The sequence below is a fragment of the Eleutherodactylus coqui genome, chromosome 2 (genome assembly GCF_035609145.1).
Source record: "Eleutherodactylus coqui strain aEleCoq1 chromosome 2, aEleCoq1.hap1, whole genome shotgun sequence".
NCBI classification, from domain to species: Eukaryota; Metazoa; Chordata; class Amphibia; order Anura; family Eleutherodactylidae; genus Eleutherodactylus; species Eleutherodactylus coqui.
In genome coordinates, this window is record NC_089838.1 from 197,229,265 (window position 1) to 197,252,853 (window position 23,589).

The 23,589-nt window shown below is 41.8% G+C and overlaps 1 protein-coding gene across 1 annotated transcript in view; it reads right to left on the minus strand.

Moving 5' to 3' along the window:
* LOC136612081 (centromere-associated protein E-like) overlaps nucleotides 1-15,948 on the minus strand; it is a 50,698-nt gene extending 34,750 nt beyond the window's left edge. The window contains exons 1-11 of the mRNA XM_066592181.1: nucleotides 15,704-15,948; nucleotides 15,015-15,174; nucleotides 14,600-14,917; nucleotides 11,369-11,569; nucleotides 9,946-10,614; nucleotides 9,602-9,778; nucleotides 7,887-8,186; nucleotides 7,598-7,756; nucleotides 7,116-7,400; nucleotides 2,534-2,719; nucleotides 532-951 (exon numbers count right to left, since the gene is read on the minus strand). Of these exons, the coding sequence (XP_066448278.1) occupies nucleotides 532-951; nucleotides 2,534-2,719; nucleotides 7,116-7,400; nucleotides 7,598-7,756; nucleotides 7,887-8,186; nucleotides 9,602-9,778; nucleotides 9,946-10,614; nucleotides 11,369-11,569; nucleotides 14,600-14,917; nucleotides 15,015-15,174; nucleotides 15,704-15,936 (3,108 nt within the window). The 5' untranslated portion in view covers nucleotides 15,937-15,948. The remainder of the gene's footprint in view (nucleotides 1-531; nucleotides 952-2,533; nucleotides 2,720-7,115; nucleotides 7,401-7,597; nucleotides 7,757-7,886; nucleotides 8,187-9,601; nucleotides 9,779-9,945; nucleotides 10,615-11,368; nucleotides 11,570-14,599; nucleotides 14,918-15,014; nucleotides 15,175-15,703) is intronic.
* Nucleotides 15,949-23,589: the final 7,641 nt, after the last annotated feature.

Consider the following 23,589-nt stretch of genomic DNA (forward strand, 5'->3'; position numbering starts at 1 on the left):
AATACAAAAATGCTCGGGTCGCCCATTGACTTCAATGGGGTTCGTTACTCGAAACGAACCCTCGAGCATCGCGAAAAGTTCGTCCCGAGTAACGAGCACCCGAGCATTTTGGTGCTCGCTCATCTCTACTGTCGATCCGCACCAATATCTGCTATAGAATCTGTAGCAAATTTGGACCTTTAGTCAGTATTAGTAAATTTGCCGCATTGTCAGTACTGTATATTTCACACTTTCAGATGATCATGGAAATTTATACTATGACAGTCAAAGTTAGGACTAGAGCACTGAAAGTTCTGCTGGATGTGATGGCAGAAGTGGAAACAGGTAAATATATCTCCCACATAGGTGGTTTATACAATTCTAACAATGTATAAAACATACGTTGCAATTGTCTACTGTAAAAACACTTCTAAGACTTTGTATGAGATTAGATAAGCATTTCTGCTTTCTTCCAGAAACAGCGCCACTCTTTCACAAAGTCTTTACAATAAAACGTATCTTACTTTCCCTATCCTTGTAGGTTTCTCTTACCTGTACGTTTGGACTTCTCTCTTCTTGAGATATTTTGGTTTTATTGTTGAACTGCATCTGGGTATCATCTGTGTTGCCTATCTGATGAAAAGTCTCCACAGAACGAGTGGAAATTTCTAACTGTGTGCCTTTCAGCATATGACAATGTTCTCCTTGATTTCGATTATTTTGGATTATAGCAAGGTTGCTAGTAATGGAGACCACCATCTCACTACTTTCTACCTTTTCTTCACATCTTGCCTGCTGTCTTTGTATGACTCCTCTAGATTCTTCATCAGCACTTGTTTCCTGTATTGGGTAATTGTTCATGGCTTGACAGTTTTCAGCCTTCTTTGTTGAGATGTCCATGGTAGTTCTGTTTCTAATAATGTCACTGGAGCTATTGCTATCTTCTGTTTCCATCATTAATGACGTTGGAGCCTGGAGAGACAACAACTTGTTAAGATCAATATGCTCATTTTTCCAGGTATTTTCTTTAATCTCTGCTCCCTGTATTTGAGTTGGAAATTAAAGGCCAGTATAGTATTTTGGAATCTGATCTCTTTCATAAAGACCAGCTGTTCTTGTACTTTTAGCTCTATTTCTACTGGTTGATATTTATGGTTCAAAAATATTTTATTGTTATTACAAATGCCATAGAACAATGGTACATCATACATTATCGTGCACACTTTTTGCAAGACTGATATATTACAGATCATCATAAAGTAAGGTGCAGCCTAATAGCCTAAAAGTCCTGGTTCAAACCAATCTATAACTGATAAAGAAGCTGATGTTTTGGTTTTAAGCCTAGCCTTTTTTCTTGGAGACAAGAACTAAATAAGTAAAAACACCTACCAAGGAGGTAGGGATTAGCTAACAGGAAAGAAAGAAATGTAAGAGTAGAAATAGAAAAAGTGAACAAGATGGGAGAGATATTTAGAAATGGGATAGTTATTAGAGATGAGCGAGTATACTCGCTAAGGCTAACTACTCGAGCGAGTAGTGCCCTAGCCGAGTATCCTCCCCCGCTCTTCTGTAAAGATTTGGCTGCCGGCGCGGATGACAGGTGAGTTGCGGCGGTGAGCAGGAAGGAGCTGGGGGAGAGAAGGAGAGAGAGATCTCCCCTCCGTTCCTGCCCGCTCTCCCCCGCCGCTCCCCGCCCGCCGCCGGCCCCCGAATCTTTAGAGACGAGCGGAAGGATACTCGGCTAAGGCACTACTCGCTTGAGTAGTTAGCCTTAGCAAATATACTCGCTCATCTCTAATAGTTATATTCTAGGGATAAAAGGCTGGAAAGAGGGAGGGGGGTATCCAGTGTGAACCTGGCACCTAACAACGGACTTACATGTTTCTTAGATGATGGTTTGAATGCAAAGCTGTCAACTATGATGTCATAACACCTCTTTGGAGCCAGGACCCCGCCCTAGGAGAAGGGCGAAACTGGATCCAGACTGCCTATAAGCTGTAGTGCTTTTGAATTTGTTTTCAATCACTTGCACACAGTTTTTCCATATATTTAAGATTATCCATAGCCTCCAACCACATCAACCTCGTGGGAGGAGTAGTGGATCTCCAACATCTGGGGATAATTTGTCTCATTGCCATCAGAAAGAAATTTAAGAGTGATCTCTTGGTCTTAGCAATTGGACCCCGTTTGACCGAAAGGAGCGCCATCTCTGGTAAAAACTGAATTGCGTTCCTAATAACTTCATTATACAGAACATTCACTGGCTGATATTTAAAGGAGCTTTCTTATTAAAACCACCCTTGTGCATGTACAGTACGGATGTAAAAATAGGGTATTTGGCCCATTAATACTTGATATGGGGACATTCAGCTCAAGGGCTAGCAGTGACCAAGGAACAGCTAAATAATAAATGATTGTCGGTTAAAGAAGCTGCATCCATAACAATCGGCTGCTTATCGAGCCAGCCTCTATTTATAGAAAGGTTGCCTTCATGAGACAGCCCTTTTAGATGCAGACATCTATAAAAGAGTAATAGTCGATTGAATGTTCTTACCTCATCTGTGACCTCAACATCAGATTCTTGCTCCTGGATATCTTGCACATTCTGCTCAATCTCTTTGCATGAGACAGATGAGTCCGACACCTGAGATCTCCCCAATTCTCCCTTCAATGAGGCTAATCTTCCAATCAAACAGTTTGTGGCTTCCAGTAAAGACATTGTTAAATCTTTTAAGGACCCCTGCAGAGGAAAATTAGTGATTAGTCTTTCCTTTGTGGTTAGTGTTATGGCCCTTTTACATGGGACGATTATCATTCAGAACCATTCCATATAAGCACATGCAGCAACTGAACGAGAATTGCTCAGTTGTTCAGTTTGTACATGCAGAAAACTGAAAGTGCTGTTAAACGCAAAAAAAAGTCATTTATTTTTGAATGACTGTCTGCTTACTGTGAATGGAGGCAGGTGGGGGGAGAATGCTCTCCGGCTGCCCTGCCTCCATGACGGCAGCGCTGTGAGCCAACGATACTCGCTCCTGTGTAACAGCCAAGGATCACTGTGATGAGCTGTCGAACATCGTTTGCACTTGAAGTTTTACAATTCAATATTTCAACTATGTCCCTGGATTTCATGCAAGAAAATATGGAAATATGGCTTAGATTGGCAATGAGAGTGTATTCGATATCTTGGGGTTACAATAATGGCTTTGAGTAGAGATCTTTATAAGCACAATTATGATCCTATGATATGGTCAATACAGCTGGAAGCTCAATGACTGACTAAATTGGAAGTATCTTGGGTAGAATCGCCACGTTTTCAATGTTGCTATTGCCTAAGTTACTTTCATAGAATAGTAGAGTTGGAAGGGACCACCAGGGTCATCGGGTCCAACCCCCTGCTCAGTGCAGGAGTCACTAAATAATCCCACACAGATATTTGTCCAGCTTCTGTTTGAACACTTCCATTGAAGGAGAACTCGCCACCTCCCGTGGTAACCTGTTCCACTCATTGATCACCCTCACTGTCAGAAAGTTTTTTCTAATATTTAATTTGTGTCTCCCCCCTTTAAGTTTCACTCAACTTTACTGATTTTAAACCCTTTCTGTAGAAGTCCTGTACTGTTTCTTCCTTGCTATGAAACATATCCTATCGTTTTTTGTCTGGGCTAATCGTAAACTCTGCATTGCTCATAACTAGAGATGAGCGAGCACCAATATGCTCGGGTGCTCGTTACTCGGGACGAAATTTTCGCAATGCTCGAGGGTTCGTTTCGAGTAACGAACCCCATTGAAGTCAATGGGCGACCCGAGCATTTTTGTATATCGCCGATGCTCGCTAAGGTTTTCGTCTGTGAAAATCTGGGCAATTCTACAAAGTGATGGGAACGACACAGCAACGGATAGGGCAGGCGAGGGGCTACATGTTGGGCTGCATCTCAAGTTCCCAGGTCCCACTATTAAGCCACAATAGCGGCAAGAGTGCCCCCCCCCCCCGCACTGTCAGCGTAAAGATCGTTCTCCTCTGCCATAGCTGTAACAGCTGTGGCAGAGAAGAACGATGTTTGCCCATTGAATTCAATGGAGCCGGCAATACAGCAGGTTCCACTGAAAGCAATGGGCTGCCGGCGATCGCAGGATGAATTGTCGGGAAGGGGTTAAATATATAACCCCTTCCCTGCAATTCATCCAGAAATGTGTTACAATAAAAATATATACCGGCGTATAAGGCGACGGGGCGTATAAGACGACCCCCCAACTGTCACCTTATACGCCGGCAATACAGTGGAGCAAAGAATAAAAATCATTACTTACTTCTTCTGACATTCTGCGGCGCTCCTGCAGGCTGTTGCTCCCTCCTGGTCCACGGCAGAGTATTGCTTTCTGGAGGCAGGGCTTGAAATCCCCGCCTCCAGAAACACAGCCAATCACAGCCATTCAATGACATCATTGTCATTGGCTGTGATTGGCTGAAGGCACGTGTGTTTCTGGAGGCGGGGATTTAAAGCCCTTCGTAGAGAAATCAATGCTCTGCCGGGAACCAGGAGGGAGCAACAGCCTGCAGGAGCGCCGCAGAACGTCAGAAGAAGTAAGTAATGATTTTTATTCTTTGCTCCACTGTATTGCCGGCGTATAAGGTGACAGTTGGGGGGTCGTCTTATACGCCCCGTCGCCTTATACGCCGGTATATATTTTTATTGTAACACATTTCTGGATGAATTGCAGGGAAGGGGTTACATATTTAACCCCTTCCCGACAATTCATCCTGCGATCGCCGGCAGCCCATTGCTTTCAGTGGAACCTGCTGTATTGCCGGCTCCATTGAATTCAATGGGCAAACATCGTTCTTCTCTGCCACAGCTGTTACAGCTGTGGCAGAGAAGAAGGATTTGTCTTCTATATGTTCTCAATGGGGTCGGCGCTGCTGCCGCCGGCCCCATTGAGCGCATATAGAGAAGATTTATGGCCTTAAGAAGGACCGTTGGGGTTCTTGAAACCTAAAATACTCCTAACACTCTCCCTATAGCAGCTCCAACACGATAGCACTTTCCCTGAACTAATGTCAGAATGCATCCGTAGCGAGCCGCGGGAGGGGCAGATTTCAATACTCGGGTGACACCTAATCTCGCCAGCCACTCACTGCAGGGGGGTGGTATAGGGATTGAACGTCGCAGGGGGAAGTTGTAATGCCTTCCCTGTCTTTCTATTGGCCAGAAAAGCGCGCAAATTTCTCAGGGAAGAAAGTGAAAGTAACTCGAACATCACGTGGTGCTCGTTACGAGTAACGAGCATCTCGAACACCCTAATACTCGAACGAGTATCAAGCTCGGACGAGTATGCTCGCTCATCTCTACTCATAACCTACTTTCCAAAAATTAATTAGTTGGAGGACTTGAATTACCAGATATCTGCAATTATTATTTGGCTGCCCATGTTTTCCAGGTGGCGTATTAATGGTGGATAGAAACCAATATACTTTAGGTACACAGAGAGAATCATCTCGCTTACCCTACTACACTAAAAGCCTTACTCTTGGCCACCCATTTGAATCTTCCTATGCCCAGTAGCCTCTCCTTACTGTCTTGTATATCACTGAAAATGTGTAGAGAGTTTTACTGTAGTGTGGGCCCTCCTTATACTTTACTTGCCAAATATATCCCCATAGACCTTTTTCACATATCTATTACTTATCTAAGTCTCCCTAGCTGGAAAGCTACAGGCATTGATACAGTGCACAACTGTGCAAAGGACACTCTCTGATACAACATAGAAAGCTGGCTACACAGTTGTCTCTACCTAAGGGGGATTTTTACAAATATTTACAGATACACCATTTCCAAAACAAATTTCCTCTATTTTGGGGGAACCTGGAAACATTCAGGATATCATCTAAAGCAGCTAAGGAGATGAAACCTATCTATATTTTATAAAGCAATCATTTCAAATTCTCGAAAATATATGACTTCGAGAATGGGAAAATGAGTTAACTAAACAATTTACGGAGTGAGGATGGAAACAGGCTTTTAAATGAATACACAGGACCCTCAAGTGTAGTACACATGTAGAAACCGCTATGAAAACTGTACTGCGTTGGTACTGCACTCCAGTTCGCTTAAGCCACATCTACCCCAATCCTGCTGATGTTTGTTGGAGGAAATGCAGACATAAAGGCACTACGTTGCATATTCTGTGGGATTACCCAATTGGGATTCTGTTTTTCAATTATTATCTTCAGTTGTTCAGTGGGTTATACCAAAGTCCCCCTCTTTGACGTTGTTAACTATCAGGGCTAACATTATTCCTCCTGGGCTTAGATTTTAGTGATTAGTCGGCATTGGAAGAGTTCAAGTCCTCCAAAACTTGGAGAAATTATCACATTACTCAATTACACATTCATGTACGAAAAAATGATAGCTATTGGCTCTTCTACGGTCCTTGTCTACCAACATATTTGGCAAGCATAGATAGATGTACATTCTTCGAAAGAATGAGATACATACAGTTATGTACCTATCAATCGTATTGCAAGTTTTTTCCTTCTTACATAATAGGTTGATCTATGCCTTAATATTCAAAGAGTCTATTTGTCTACCTAGACTTGTTATTTGTTCCCCCTTTTCCATTTGTTTATACACTATTGTTATTTTACAATACACTATGCTATGTATCTGGTATTTTTAACACGACTCGTTACTTATGTACAACATTGCTTACCTATATGTTTCGTGCATTATGTTTATATGAAAAAAAATATATATATATATTGAAACAGGAATGTGACAATGAAAAAAATGGTCATTAAGACACAAACAGGCTTCCTCATTAAGGGGTTAATGTTACAAGTTTTCTGTATAGATGGGTGAGAATATAATTTATCTATTTTTGTATACTGTCAGGGAATGGATGACTCAATGCTTTAAGGTATTATGTTAACTAGAACACTATTTAGTAGAGTTACCTGTATGCATGGGGTAGAGGAGATGAAATAGTAAAGAAAGAACTAAATACAGTATATAGCAGTAGTAAGGAAAATGTGTGAGAATACAGTACCACTGCACCTATCTGTAAAAGATGGGAAGTAAAGATATAAACAGGGCCAATCAAAGCAAGATGCCCAATATGGACATTGTATAGATTACCTGTTCATTATTGTTGCCACACATTGTTGTATCGCTGTATGTTTGTTCTGTCCCAGTATTTTTGCTTTGTGTCACAAGATCTCCCTCATTTCCTTGTATATCATCAGTGTGTTCACCATTCCCCTCATCCTCACATCTGAAAGAAGTCTGATTTACCTCTTCTTGCATCTCAGACTCAGTGGGGACTGCGGTAAGTGAGGGTGGCCTCGGTTTTTGCTTGTAGCTGACAGATTCATTTTTCGATTTTTCAATAATCTGAAGTTTTATCCGTTTAGAAATAGAAGACTGAAGAAAACGGCAATAAAATATTATATTACACAATCTTTGCATTCCATTTTATTATACTTACATTCATTATGTTAGCCTTATGCACTTTATAGCTTCTTTATATATGTATTCTACAGTATTTTATTGTCCTTATAGTCACGCACATATGTGTATATGCATTATTGATTTTTTAGGAAGGTTTTTACTGTGTTCACCTCTAGCTTTGAGTCATCGTCATATTTTCGGAGTTTGTCCATCTGCTGCTCACATGCTGATCTCCACTTTTTCTTCCAATCTATGTGCCCTTGATTTTCAAGAACCATTCCTTCCGCTTCTCCCTTTCTAAAGGTTGAATGTTTCAAACATTCTTTTTCCTGGAGCGTGGAACAACAAAATACTTATCATTAAACTTTGAGGTATATGAAAGTAAAATATTTTTAAAATGTTACAATTATTAATAATTTCTTTTTGTAAAACGTTTTATGTCTGTGAGTAGATACTTACTGCTAATCCTGTTTCACCGAGCACCCATTCTTCATCTTTGTTGTCTATTGGGAGATTTTGTTCATGCTCCTGTAATATGCTGCTATCGGCTATTATAGGGCTCGCCTTGTCATTCTGTTGCATATTGTGATTCCCCTTTTCACTTCTTGCAGATGCATTTTCTTCCGGTTGTACCCTTCGGTCTTCTGATATGGCACCGACATGGCTAAGACCTAGCACCATATTTGGTGTAGATTCAATTATGCCCTTACCGTTCAAGGAGTCGCAGGATTGAGAAAAGGATTCTTCATGAATATTTGACTATTAAATAAAATACATTTTTAGCTGCAACAATGAATTTTCTACATACACACATATAGTAAAGTGATTATTTACTGTATGCTATGTACTAAAAGTGGGGCTGCTGAAAAAACAAATGATTGAATCCATAATCACTTAATGAATAACTCATCTTGAGGTGACTACACATTCTAGATTCAAAAATGATAGCATTTACTGTAGAATATCATGGAACCAGTTTTGCATACATGAATACCTGCATACAGTTTTACATAAAATGTATCATTTTTTAAAGATACATATTACTTAGGCCGCCTGCAGACGGCCGGGTCGGATCCGGCAGCAAGAATTCTCGCCGCGGGACCCGACCTGAGCGCCTGCAGAGAGCAGCGCGTATTTGTCCTCGCCCCGCAGCTCCGGATCTTTCATCTGCTGGGCAGCCGGCAAATGCGCAGAGCGGAGCCGGTGGCTGGTGAGTGACGCACAGAAATAGAACATGCTGCGGTTTGTTTGCCGCGCGAGATTTTGCGCGGACAAACCGCAGCCGTCTGGCTAGGATTGCGTTTGCTAACGCAATCCTATGGCAGCTTCCAAGGGCGGAAATTCTGCAGGAAATCCCGCCGCGGAATTTGCGCCCATCTGCAGGCGGCCATAGACAGTCCTTCTACTGAGATGATTTGGCCAATTAGTAGCACATTATTGAAGGGTGAGTAAAATAAACTATATACATACATTTTACATATACAATCATGAACAGTGCAATGGGTCATAAAGAAAAGCTCAATGATTTTTAACATAACACTATATGATTATTATTCCAAAAAGCAAGTTGGCCAAATGTATGATTTGCTATAGCTACCATTTGCCTACAGTAAGTACCAAGGAACTTAACTGGCCTACATGAAACCGTGATCTTAACCTTGTCAGAAACTATGGAATGAAGGTGAATGATTCAACAAGCACATATGAATGTTTATGTATCCCCCTATTTGTGGCAATGCGGTGTATCCTACATACTTAGAATATATAATGTCGCAAAAAACAAATGTAAATGACTGTTGTTTTGAAATGGCATGCATTTGTTTACAGGTGCAATCCTGGACATGCAGTGGATATACAAAGTCTACACACCCCTGCTAAAGTGCCAGGTTTTTGTCATCTTAAAAAAAATCAGACAATGATTTCATATTTATGCAAACAGATTATTTTAGTGTTTTTTTTGTTTATTTTTCCACCCTAAAAGATTTCAGTTTGTTTCCCAATGGAATTGTACAGATAACGGGTCACATTAAAGGTGGAAATAAAAAAAATCTAACAAAGATAACTCATTTCAGATTTAACATGACAACAATATGGCATTTTAATAGGGGTGTGTAGACTTATTATATCCACCGTATATTGATGGTACATATCAGACAGAAAACCATCAAACCTACATGCATATTTGGACAGTCCTCTGCTGAATGGAGTATATGGCTATCAGTCTTCACTGATCTCATCATTTTGTCATTCTTCCCCAACTTTTCTTTCAGTGAGGTCAAACTCCCGATGAGATCCTGAGTTGAAAGTAGAACACTCTTCACCACTGTACCAGCAGGACCTTCATATGAACACTATTAATGAAGACAAGAATCAGAAGTTTTACTTTTTATTATGCCTTTTATATTATTATAAATGCATATATAGCAACACATACCGAAGTGCAGTAGGTTTGTTAGAGTTTGTAAAAAAAAACCAGCACAATTATTAAAGTAGCAACAGGTTCTACTTTAGCACTTACTGTCTCCGACTGTGAGAGGTTTATACGGTCACTGGTTTCATCAGCTTTCTCTTCATGGGTCATAGAGTCTGGTCCTGGACACAGACATGCTTCATTATTCATCTGCTCGATGTCTTCTGAATGGACAGATTGACTTCTGTCAGTCGTGACTTCTGTTTCATCATCTTGAACCAATTCCTTGTAATGCTCCTTTGCTGCACCTTCTTCTCCTCTGTCTGTCACCCCAGTTTTATCTATACCAGCTTCATGCTGTGTGAGTCCATCTCCTCTCTCACCTGTGCTTACATTTATTGTAATATTTCCACTGTTAGATTTTTGCCTTGGACTTATTGTATTCTTGTCATCTCCTCTTTTGTTTTTGTCCTCATTTTTAATCTTCTGTATTTCATCACCCATAGTGGCCTCCATATCTTGCATGTCATTAGCACCTATCTTTTCATCTGTCGGCAGAAAATTACCTTCTTTTACACCTTCTATATTGCTAAGCACCTTAGGATGTGATTCATTTGTTGCACCACAGTCATCTGAACATACAAGCTTCTCTGAGGTCAATTTGTTGAGTTGATCTTCCTTCTCTGCTATCTTTTGACATTGTGATGTCCCAGTGCCATCACAGCCTTGTGAATGGCATCTCACTTGTTCTGCATCATCAGTGTTTTCAATTGGAGGCTGTGAGGGGCAAAATAAATATATAGTCACAGTCAATGCTGACCAAGAACATGAGCATTATGTTCTTATTAAATTATTTTGTATCCAAATTATCCTATTTAATGTATCTATGATCTCAAATATTGTTTCACAAATTATTCCTAAATTGTTTAAGAGTAGAGATGAGCGAGTATACTCGCTAAAGGCAATTGCTCGAGCGAGCATTGCCTTTAGCGAGTACCTGCTCGCTCAAGACTGAAGGTTCGGGTACCGGCGCGGGGGAGCGGTGAGTAGCGGCAGTCAGCAAGAGGGAGCGGGGGAGAGGGAGAGAGAGATCTCCCCTCCGTTCCGCCCCGCTCTCCCTGCCCGCCGCCGGCACCTGAACCTTCAGTCTCGAGCGGGCAGGTACTCGCTAAAGGCAATGCTCGCTCGAGCAATTGCCTTTAGCAAGTATACTCACTCATCTCTATTTAAGAGCAAAACAAGCTATTTTCAATTTAGATTCTAGCGGCCAGAGATCTTTTTGGGTCATAAAGAGCTTAAATTCTATGACACCAGGAGAATTGCACCTAACCACTGCAGACAGGGAGGTCTGTGTGTTGCAGCACTGGATCACCGGCCAGAAGATGGGTAAGTACTGCTGCTTTTGTTATTTTAACACATTTGTGCCTAAAACTAAAAAAGCAATATTAATAGCAAATGATACCTTCATGAACCTCTTTATTAATGAAAAAAAGAAGACAACAGGAGGTCCACCCAAGAGGTAACCACTTACCTCTACACTACTGATGCTCCCACTGGCATCAGACAACTCTTCTCCCTGGCCCATAATAAGGTCCCCGTTCTCAGAATCTGTCAGTATGACAACCACTCTTCTTACTGAAGACAAACCAGCTTCCTCTTTCCCAGGGATCAATTCACCAATTAAATTATGAGCTGCCTCCAAAAAGGACATAGCCAGCTTGTCCGCAGGACCCTTAATATTTAGGAATGAAAGCAAAATGGAATAAATAGCTAATTCCAAGGTTCAATAAATTGTACACCTTTAATATAAGCAAAGATGAATGATATTAGGATCTCATCAAATACTGCACTGCTCCAGTTGTTTGCACTAAGGATATATGGGATGAAATCCACAAGAAGGGCAATCCTGACAATTATGATAGACGATGATCACAAGAAGGTATATAGTAATAATAACTAAGTACATCTTCCCACATGAGGCATATTTGCTTATCCAGTGAGATATGAGATCCTGACTTCTCATGAGCATGCTCTGGTCTTTCACAGGTCAGAGTAAGAGAAATCTGTGAGTAGAAGTACCTAGCCTAACTGTATCTATATTATATCATATACTAAGTAGTCTTACCTGTGCCAGGATGAGCAGCTCCCCTGGACATGAGATGAGGCCAGCTCTGTTTTCTGGTACACTGTGTATTGTAAGACCCTGAAGACGGACACTCCTATTCTCAATATAGAAAGTGATTTACAGCTTTAGGCAGCACTTTCTGTCTTTGCAATGTAAGGACTATTGTTGCTTGTTGTGATCAGCTCAACGATGAAATCGGGCCGATATTTGCAAAAAATGTTTAAGTCACCCCGGTATGATTTTTAGCAAAGGTTGACAGAAAATTGTTTAACAAATAAAAGCCAGAGAGATTTGCGAGTGTGTTTTTTTTAGGAATGTACTCAGTTGTTAGCAATTTGCTATTCAGTGTTGGGTCCCAAGTTCAAATCCCATCAAGGACAACATCTGCATGGAATTTGAAAAACCCAATGCAGATGTTGCCCTTTGTCAGATGTGAACCCACAACTCCCGCACTGCAAAGTAGCAGGGCTAACAACTGAGCTACTACACTTGTCTATCCTGCTCCAGAGGAGGGCAAGAACAACAAGAATAAGCACAACTAAAAAGCCCAACTAGATGTTGCCCTTGGACAGATCTGAACCTAAAACTCCAGCACTTCTAGCATCTGAACCACCACACCTGTGCTTTCTGCTACAGCAGATAAGAAGGATAGGAAGAATAAACACTAAAAGAAGATAAAAGACTCTTCTGGAGCACAAAGGACAGGTGTAGTGGCTGGGTTGTGAGCATCGCTGCTTTGTAGTGCTGGAGCTGAAATCTGACCAATGGCAACATCTCGATGGGTTTTTTAAATATTTTTTTATGGTCTCTTTGTGTTTATTCTTGTTGTTGTCAGAACAGATAAGTGCAGTGGCTCAGTTGTTAGCAGTGCTGCCTTGTAGTGCTGAAGCTCTAGGTTCAAATCTGTCCGAAAATAATATCTGGATGTTATTTTTATGTTCTCTTTATGTTTATTTTTTCTGTTCTTCTCCTTGTTTGGAGCAGAAAAGACAAGTGTTATGGCTCAGTTGTTAGCAGTGCTGCCTTGCAGTGCTTGAGCTCTGGGTTCATATGTGTCCTAGGGCAACATCTGCATGGAGTTTTTCAGAGTCCATGCAGATGTTATCCTTGATGGAATTTGAACCTAGGATGCAAGCACTGAAAGGCAACAGTGCTAAAAACTGAGCCACATTCGTGGAAAAAGAAAACACTCCTAACCACCCACCCACCTAGAGGAAAATTTAGTGAAGCTGATTTTTACTCCCATTGATTTTAATGGGCTTTAGAATCAGCTCCACCCATTCATGATTATTTTATGAAAATCGAAATGGGCACTCCTGACCCTTATATTTCAATAATCACCCAACACTAGTAAGGACTTCTTTTATCTGTAATAGCTATCAAATTACTTTTCTTATTTAAGGCAATAGTTTTCCATAGAATTCTGTTCTCAAGTAACAATATTTTTAACTTATGATGGTCTTCCCAGAACACATTACTATTATATCTTGAGGGACCACTGTATCTCAGATTTAGGCCAATTGAATTGTGCTTTATAGTCTAGCATAGTCTTGTTGTAATAGAGGACAAAAATGTGCCGTGTGAGTTGATTATGGAACTAATGGGCCAGGGTTTTAGTTTAAGGCTTCGGCTACACAATAGCTTTGGCTGTGAAATACTTTACACAGGCAAAGATTGCACTATATGCCTAATGCATCCAGTGGCAGATTGCAAAATAGGCCCAAGGCTCCCGGGACACCCCATAGCTGCCCAAATCACGTACAGATCTAGTCTTACTAGACTTACTAGAGGATTTTCCCATTCTCTGATCAGTGAGGCCAGTTGCAGTCGAGTCTATGGCATATTTACTGTTGTCTCTCCCTTCTCTCCTTCTCTATTTCCCTTCTTCTCCTCATCTCTTCTAACCACACATGTTCCCATTTAATGCAGAGCCTGGCTCTAGCATTGTATTCAGACAAGTGAGTAGTCTCCACCACTCACATTCCCTGAAACCTAAGGTTATCCACTGACTGTAAGAGGTGGAGGCCACCAAATTATCTAAATACTATACTAGTGTCTGGCTCCACAATTAATGGGAGACAGTGCAGGGGAAGAGAGAAAAAGAGGAAGCGTTGGCTAGGAGAGGTGGGGACAAAAGTACTGTACTGGTACTATATCTGGTACTGTACTGGTACTATATCTATATAATAAGCTTGGTTCTGGTACCGTATCTGTGCAGTAAGATTGGTTCAGCTGCCATATTTATGTAGTAAGCTTAATTATGTTATCATATCTACACAGTAAGCTTGATTTTGGTACCATATCTATGTTTTAAGCTTGGTTCTGCAATCATCAGATCATTTTAAAATGTTCATGTAGCCCAATGCCCATGGTAGCCTCAATCCGCCCCTGGCTGCATTGCATTCTAATGTAAGTGTATGCAGTCACGCTGCAACTTGCTAGTTACCAGAACCAAACAAATATAAGAATTCACTTCCAGCAAGGTGCGATGTAGTAGGACAATAGTGCAGTCCTTGGCTGAATGGCATGTGTCACGGCAAAAGTAACCATGTAGCCCTAGTCGTTTTGACTAATTTTGACAATATACTTTTCAGTTGTCATGATTAAGTCTTCCCAAAACAGTAAGGCTAAATTTACCTGCTCGGTGGAGCTATCTTCTGATGAGCCATCTGCTGTTGACAATGCCATCTCTTCTCTTCCCTTTTCTTGTGCTGAGCTGTTTTCAGCAGATTCTGCTTCCTCTCTAGATGGAACCTTCTGATCATCTTCTCCATGATAGTCATTATGTTTTTTCTCTGCAGCTGTATGTGACATGTCTTCTGACTTTGCAGCTTGCGTCGCTCTTAGAGCCAGGGGCTCTGGTAATGATATTTTAGATTTCTCGTCTAAACAAACTACGCCACAGTTTAAAGATTCTATATTATTTTCTAATGGTGTCCTTCCAGACATAGCACACTGTAAAAAGAATGGTTCTTGTTATATACATGTCTGTAGCTATATTCCAGACTTTCAAGTCAGTTCATGATCTTATTTGCATTTGCATATTACTTACAGATTCTATTCCTGCCATCATCTCGCATGAAAAGTCTTCTTTTGTAGCTTCATTATCCCAAAGCCTAGCATGGTTACAACCCTGAGAGCACTGAGGATGCAATTCCCAAGAGACTTCTCTAGCCATTGGATCAGGAACATGGTCAGACTGTATACCTAAGCTAACATAACAAAGTTCATATGATATAGTTTAAGAACATGGCTGATACAAAACACTAATTTATCAATTGATGTACATGTACATGGGTGGTTAGATAAATAAATAGATAGATAGATAGATAGATAGATAGAGATGAGCGAGCATACTCGCTAAGGGCAATTGCTCGAGCGAGCATTGCCCTTAGCGAGTACCTGCTCGCTCGAGAGAAAAGATTCAGGTGCTGGCGCGGGTGACAGGTGAGTTGCGGCAGTGAGCAGTGAGCAGAGAGAGATCTTCCCTCCGTTCCTCCACGCTCTCCCCCGCTGCTCCCTGCCCGCCACTGGGAGCCAAACCTTTTCTCTCGAGCGGGCAGGTACTCGCTAAGGGCAATGCTCACTTGAGCAATTGCCCTTAGCGAGTATGCTTGCTCATCACTAATAGATAGATAGATAGATAGATAGATAGATAGATAGATAGATAGATAGATAGATAGATAGATAGATAGATAGATAGATAGATAGATAGATACTTTTCCAGGAGTAACTATGTACCTTGCATCAGGCATTTTGCAGTCTTCTAAATCCTCAACATTTTTTGCTCCTGAGGATGTGGATTGCTTGTTCTTGAAGTCTGCTCTGGTAGCAACCTCTACACTCTTTTGTGGTTCTGAATCTGCCCCCATAGTTGTTTCTCCACTGTTTTCTATCAGCTGGGATTTAGCAGAATGGCTGAATTCTTCTTGAAGGGACTTCAGGCTTAAAATGAGGCTTTCTGCAGCTTCCATAAAACTTGAAGATAAATTTTCAGTTGAAGTCTGTAATTTAGATTATACATATATTAAAGCTGTTGTATCTCTGATATTAAATACAGCATACAGTGTACTATATTCACAAATGTGTAAAGACACACTAATCTAAAAACATCGTTTCTGTTGTCATTAAAAAAAATAATTAAAAAAAAATCATACTTACCTATTTCTGTCCAGGCAGTCTACTTACCAGAGCTTCTCCTCACTGATCTTCTCCTGGCCACCTCACCTCCAACTGGCTGATTCCTCTGCTTCCTGTGACTTTACGTACATTCACAGACAGTCTCCTTCCTGCCCGGCAATGTACGCTATGTCACAGTTCACAGCCCAGCATGGCGTGCCGAGCTATTGCAAAGACTGCTCATGCGTGCCGTCTCTGCAATATATCAGCATTCTTTCCTAGCCAGTGAACAATATGTCACAGGGACGTGACCTTCACTGACTCGCAGGAAGAAGAATGTGAGGAATGCATGCTTCATAACAAGTTGGCTGGCTTACGGTAAGCTGACTCGGGGGGACTGGACAAGATCAGCAAAGAGAAGATGCGGTAAGGAGTTCAGAATTTTTTTTTTAATGACAAACCACTTTAAATGTCCTAACAGTTCCACCATCACTATTCAAACCCACATGTCAGGAGTCAAACTGAGGACCTCCTGCTCTCCGGTCAGTAGCTCTCACTACTAAGCCATCCAGCCTGTGGACAGTTCCCCTGCATGACTAAGCCTTGTTCCTTGATCCCAGTTATCTAGTTCCTGCCTCCTGGACCTGACCTCAACTCAGTTCCTGATTAGGCTCATTATAAAAGCCTGACCCTGCAACTGCACCAGCGCATGTTTATTGTTCTGTTAGCCTTAATCAAGCGCCAGTTCTGCCTGCTGCTCTGCAACTCTACTTAGACCTTCTGATATTGACTCCTGGCTTCCCTTCTGCTTACACTACTTGCCATATCCCCCTTTACTGTGAACTGAGACTTCTCTCTGCTAACCCCTGGCTTCCCTTCTGACTACTCTCCAGACCTGCGGCTATTAGACCTGAGGCTCCAATCTAGTGCTTGCAACTGCTACAAAATAAAATGGAGTCCGTAGTGGCCATGCTCAGGAAACAAGTCACAGAGCTTTAGGAATTTTGTGCCTTCTACTAGGAAAGGGTTGCTGCTATGCAATGAGAGATCGAGGGGCTACAGAGGCAACTCTTGGAGATGCGCAATTCAGTGCCAAACGTCGGCATACCATTGCCAGCAAAATTTTCAGGGGATTGTACCGAGGTTTCCTAAATTAATGTCAGATTTATTTCCAGATGCAGCCCACCTTGTTTACTAGTGACAGGAAGAAGGTATTTTTCACCATCAACCTCTCCACTGATAAGGCGCTTTCATGGGCCTCACCGCATGTAGAGACCAACACTAATCTCCTCGACAGCCTCGCTGCCTTCACCACCTCTTTGGATCAGATCTTTGATGATCCCAGTCACTGTGCTACAGCTGAATACATAACCTCCGGCAGGGGTGACGTTCCATTGCTGAATACACGGCATAATTTTGTCACTAGTTGACTGATATCACATGGAATACTGGTGCCCAACAGAGCAAATTTCGACAGGGATTATCTGAGAGTATAAAGGACGAGCTTGCTAGAGTGGAGACTCCTGGTAATCTGGAAGAATTCACTCAACTATGTATTCGAATTGAACAGAAGCTTTCCAAGCAGCAAAAACAGAGATTGTGGAGCTTTGGCAATAACCCTATTTATTCTGTCAGCCAGTCCTCGTTGAGTTCCCAGCCAAAGACTGAGGCCACGATGGAACCAATGCAGGTGGACGTCATCTGTAGACCACTTTCCGCCTCTGAAAAAGTAAGGCACTGTGCTGAAAATCTGTACCTTTATTGTGGAAGCTCGAGACATTATGCCTTAAACTGCCCAAATAAATGCCAGAGGACAGTTTCCCTAGCCAACATCAAGGTCGCATCCAATCCAGCCATTATGAGACAATGGGATGCTCCAAAACACGCCTTCTCACCGATAGTGCAAGACTGTGTAAAAACTTTTCCTCCATTCCACCATCCCCCCCCCCCCCCATAGAAATCGCAATGGGAGATTGGAAGATACAGTGCTTGACTATGTTAGATTCGGGAGCAGGAAGAAACATCATGGACTTAAGATTTACTCTTGACAAGAGCATTACAAGTAGACCAAAGCCCATATCTGTCAATATGGAAACCATGGATGGGTCACCCTTGTCCTCAGGATCAGTCGCACAGGAGACAATCAAACTGGAGATCTGCATGAAACCTGACCACCAAGAAACAACCAGCTTCCAGCTCATCTCATCCAATAAATTTCTGGTGATTCTTGGAATCTCTTAGTTCTCTAACCATAATCCCTCTATTAACTGGGAATCGAGGACCATTGTGTTCCCTTCAGAGCACTGTAAAGAGAACTGCAAGATAGTACCATCCACCCCTAAACCAGTGCAAGACCCCAAGGATGGCCTATAGGACTATGAGAAATTACCGGTTCAATACCAGATGATCAGGAATGTCTGCAGCAAGAAAAAACTGACCAGCTGCTACCTCATCGTCCCTATGGAATTGCTCCCCATTGCTTTTATTCCATTTGGGCGGATCTATAACCTTTCAGGACTGGACTTGAAAGTACTCCAAGAATACCTGGATGACAATCTGAAGAAGTGGTTTGTTCAAACTTCTTCTTTCCCAGCTGGGACGCCCATATTTTTCGTGGAAAAGAGTAACTCCACCCTATGACCATGTATCGATTACAGGGAGCTAAATAAGATTATGGTCAAGAATCGATACAACCTTCTTTTGATTCCAGAACTATTAGAGAGACTCCACACCGCCAAGATCTTCACTAAAGTAGATCTAAGAGGGGCCTATAACCTTGTACGGATTCACCCAGGGGATGAGTGCAAGACTGTTTTTAGAACACGATATAGACATTTCGCATACCTAGTAATGCCGTTTGGTCTTTGCAATGCTCCCACCACCTTCCAACACCCTATCAATGATGTATTTCGAGACCTGTTGGACCAATTCATAGTGGCATATCTCATTAACATCCTCATCCTCTATGATAACTTAAAGGAACATCGCAGGCATGTTCATGTGGTCTTGGAATGACTCCAAAAGAATAATCTCTACATGAAACTAGAGAAGTGTCAGTTTGAACAGCCCCAAATGCAATTCCTGGGATACATTATCTCTCCAGATAGCCTAACCATCGATTGCCCCATTCCAAGAAATTTGAAAGCAGTACAGTGCCTGATCGGTTTTGCGAACTTCTACAGAAGATCTATTTAAGACTTCTCAAAGGTCATTTCTCCCATCGCTTATAAAGAAAGCATACACAGTTTCCTGGTCCCTGGAGGCACAAGTCGCTTTGGAGAAACTAAAGACTCTGTTTACTTCAGCACCAGTACTGGTGGACGCCTCAGACACCACAGTAGGAACTATCCTGTCACAACGAGTCAGAGATAAGATGCAACTACATCCTTGTGCATTTCTGTCCCATACCTTATCACCCATGGAGAAAAACTATGATGTTGGGAACAAGGAGCTTCTGGCCATCAAAGTGGCTTTCAGCAAATGGAGGCAACTCTTGGAAGGAGCCCATCATCCAGTAACGGTTCTTACTGACCATAAGAACCGCACTGCCCAGAGCTTATCTGCTAGACAAGCATGATGGGCCAGATTCTTCTCCAAGTTTTTTTTCATTATGTCCTACTGCCCCGGTACTAGAAACGGCAAGGCTGATATGTTGTCCAGGATGGTTTTAGAGCCTGAAGAGAGGTCAAATATAGACTACACAATTCTGTCCCCCAAAAAATTCTTGGTCATCCTGCACTCTGAAGACCTTCTGACAATACTTAATCAAGGTTATGAAAATGACCCTTTCTTGAATTGTCCTTCTAAGGATGTGAAGCTTTCTTTCAAAGATGGACTTTGGAAGCGAGAATACCAACTATATGTTCCCCAAAGCTGGTCGACTCAAAGTCCTTAAACTGGTCCATGATTCCAAGCTTGCCGGTCACCTTGTGGTCACAAAGAATTTGGAACTCTTGCTTTGTTCCTTCTGGTGGCCCGACTGCAGAAGGGATGTGGAGAGGTATGTGATCTCTTGTGAATTATTTGCTCGGAACAAGACACCATGAGCTCACCCTCTGGGTTTCCTACAACCTCTTCCAGTCCCATCCAAGCCATGGGAATCTATATCTATGAACTTTATAGTGGACCTGCCCCCCTCGAAAAGGAATGACTAACATCCTTGTTGTTGTCGATCGACTCACAAAGATGGCTCACTTCAGCCCCATTAAAAATCTTCCCACTGCCGAGCACACCGCAGAATTGATGATCCAGGAAGTTTTCAGACTATATGGATTCCTTGATGATATTGTTTCGGACAGATGGGTTTAGTTCACCTCAAAGTTCTGGAAACTCTTCTGCATGGCCCTGGGAACTACTGTAAGTCTCTCATCTGCCTTTCATCCTCAGTCTAACAGCCAGACCAAGAGAACTAACCAGACTCTTGAGCAGTATCTCTGCTGATTTATTTCCCATCTTTAGGACGACTCGGTTGATTATTTATCAACAGCAGAGTTCACATGCAACAATGCCCAACACAGTTCAACCGCCCAGAGCCCATTCTATGCCAACTACGGGATGCACCCAGTCTTCATTCCTGGCGTTCCTACCAACACTCCAGTCCCAACAATCAACCACAGACTGTCAGGGTTAGCGGATATTCAGAAGGAATTCAAGGAGGCTTTACAGGAAACTCAGGATGCCTACAAAGAAGTGGCAGACCGACATCGCCAAGCGGCTCCTCCTTTCCAGATTAGAGAGAAGGTATTGTTATCCACCAGAAATCTGAAGACCCACGTATCTTCTCCCAAACTTGGGCAAAGGTTTATCAGACCTTTTCAATTTCAACGAAGGTTATCCAGGGCAACCCGAAGATCCACCCAGTTTTCCTTGTGTTCTTGCTAAAGCCATTACAGGAGAATACCTTCATGGGTCAACTGCCTTCCCCTCCTGTGAAGGTTCAGAAGCATGATGAGTTTGTTGTTGAGGAAATCATGGACTCCCGAACATAACGAGGAAAACTTCAGTACCCGGTGCAGTGGCAGAGATACGGGCCTGAGAAAAACTCTTGGGAGCCAGAAAAAAATATACATGCTCCAAGGCTTACAAAGGAGTTCCCAGGAAGTACCCCAGTAAACCAGGCCATCCTCAAAGGAGGGGTCTACTGTCAAGAATCAAACTGGGGACCTCCTGTGCTCTGGTCGGTAGATCTCACTACTGAGCCTGTTTATAGTTCTCCTGCATGACTCTCAGCCTTGTTCGCTGATCCCAGTTATCTAGTTTCTGCCTCCTGGACCTGACCCCACCTCAGTTCCCGATTAGGCTCATTATAAAAGCCTGACCCTGCCACTGCACCAGCATTTGATTATTGTACTCCTAGACTTAATCAAGCTCCAGTTCTGCCTACTCCTCTGCAATTCTACTGAGACCTTCTGAAATCGACCTCTGGCTTCCCTTCTGGCTACGCTACTTGCCTCATTCACCTGTACTGTGAACTGAGGTATCCCACTGCTGACCCCTGGCTTCCCTTCTGACTACTCTCCAGACCTGCGACTATTACACCTGAGGCTCCAATCCACTGCTTGCAACTGCTACACCACACCACAAACAGTGTTGCACTGAATGTACAAGTTACATATTGCAGCATCCTGTGCTTTGAAGCTATCACTAGAAAATCATTTTGAACTTTATAAATAGTTTGCAATAAACTTAGGTTTTATTACCAGCAGTAAAACTCTACAGCAAGTAGTTCTTGATATTCGTGAGCTGCAGGCTAGCCCTATCCACTCCACCCTCCAGCCACTGTTTGACATCTGTCTCTCTATGAAAAGTACGGTAATAGGCAGGCAGCTGACAATCAGTGGCAGGAGGGTTGGACAGGCAGGATTAGACAGTAACTCATGAATACCGAGGACTACTTCCAGGAGTCCTCAGTGTTTGTACTGCTACTGATAAAATATAAGTTTATAGCAAACTACAATACTTCACAGATACATAAGACAGAAATATCACTATAATCAGCGTGCCAGTCACTACCTTATGCCGTCCTAAAAGAGGTCAGTATAAAGATGGTGACCGAGTGTAGGTTGTGATAGATTGTCTGTAAGTTATCCAGAGTTGCCAAATTGAGCAACAAATATGGCAGGTCCTACTTGAAATAGAAATAGATATTTAACCACTAGCACTCACCACCTGATATAAAATTTAAAAAGATTAAGAAAAAAGAAAAAATTGCTGTCAAAAGTTCTTTGTGCTGTCAATATAGGTTGACTACTGACTGCATTTACTCACAAGGTTGGGTGTACTTACTTGTAAAGAGTCACCAGGAATGTTGCACTTCATTTCACCATGAAGTGTCATATTGCTATCCATTCTCTCATCACAGAATAGTTGTAATTGGGCCTTCCTGTCAAAAAGTCCATCTTCTGGCTCTTCTGCTATTTCTTTTTCCTTATTGCAAAGTTCCTGTACTTCTCTTTGTTTTCCTTCTCCGCATGAAATGGATCTTCGATCTAGTATCCCCTTTTCTGCATCATCTTCTTTGTTGAGAAGCTCCCCATCATTGTAACAAGAAATATTAGCGCTGTCTGTATTGTTAAGTATCCCACTTCCTTCAGTATTTTTCATTGGGGACTTTTCCATTGTTTTAGGTTCTTTCTGTATGTGCATCCCCTTCTTTGGCATCACAGAAAGCTTATGAAGTATAGCAACAATACTAAAACATGTTTGATACTGTATAAAATAATACTCTCTTGTTTCTGTGATTATATTAGGAGTATTTGACATGGGAGAGTTAAACACTTATTGTACCTCTCCAAAAACAGCAAAGCGACAGTGGAGTCACTAGGCCATGCATATAAAGAAGACAAAATCCCAATGGGGTAACACTGGGTCAATATAAATCCAATACAAACACCTTGAGATAAACTTGATTATATAAGAATCATGTGAGCCACTTTGTATAAGGATATGGGACTAGAATAAAGTTTACACATCCTCCTTTCCAATAATCTTTTAGTCCTCCGATTCTCACATTCACGATTCATCTCATACATTGCAAATATATCCCTGTTAGTATTTTATTGGCATCAATGTATTTGAGACCGGAATAAAACTGGGAAATCCTAAGCCCACATTATACACTTAAGACTGTATGTCAAGAGTAACTATGCTGTTCTACATTATATTAGTAGTATTGTTAGGCTACAAGGGTTTATAGTGGCGGTAGTACATCTGCCCCCTACAGTAGATAATAAAAGCTCTAATGAAAGCTTTAGAAAGCATTTCCACCCAAACAAATTTGTCATCTATTGGTGAATCAGAAGTTAGAGCAGCAGTTTGGTAATTAGGTTTGTTTTACTGAAATATGGTCATTTTACTATCCAATTATGGCAGCCATTTTTACAAAACTCAGAACAGGAAGTGCAACCATATCGGTTGTCATATTTTAATTCGCTTCCCAGTAACAAATGGTAAACTAAACTTTTAATAACTGAGCACTAGAGATGAGCGAGTATACTTGCTAAGGCACA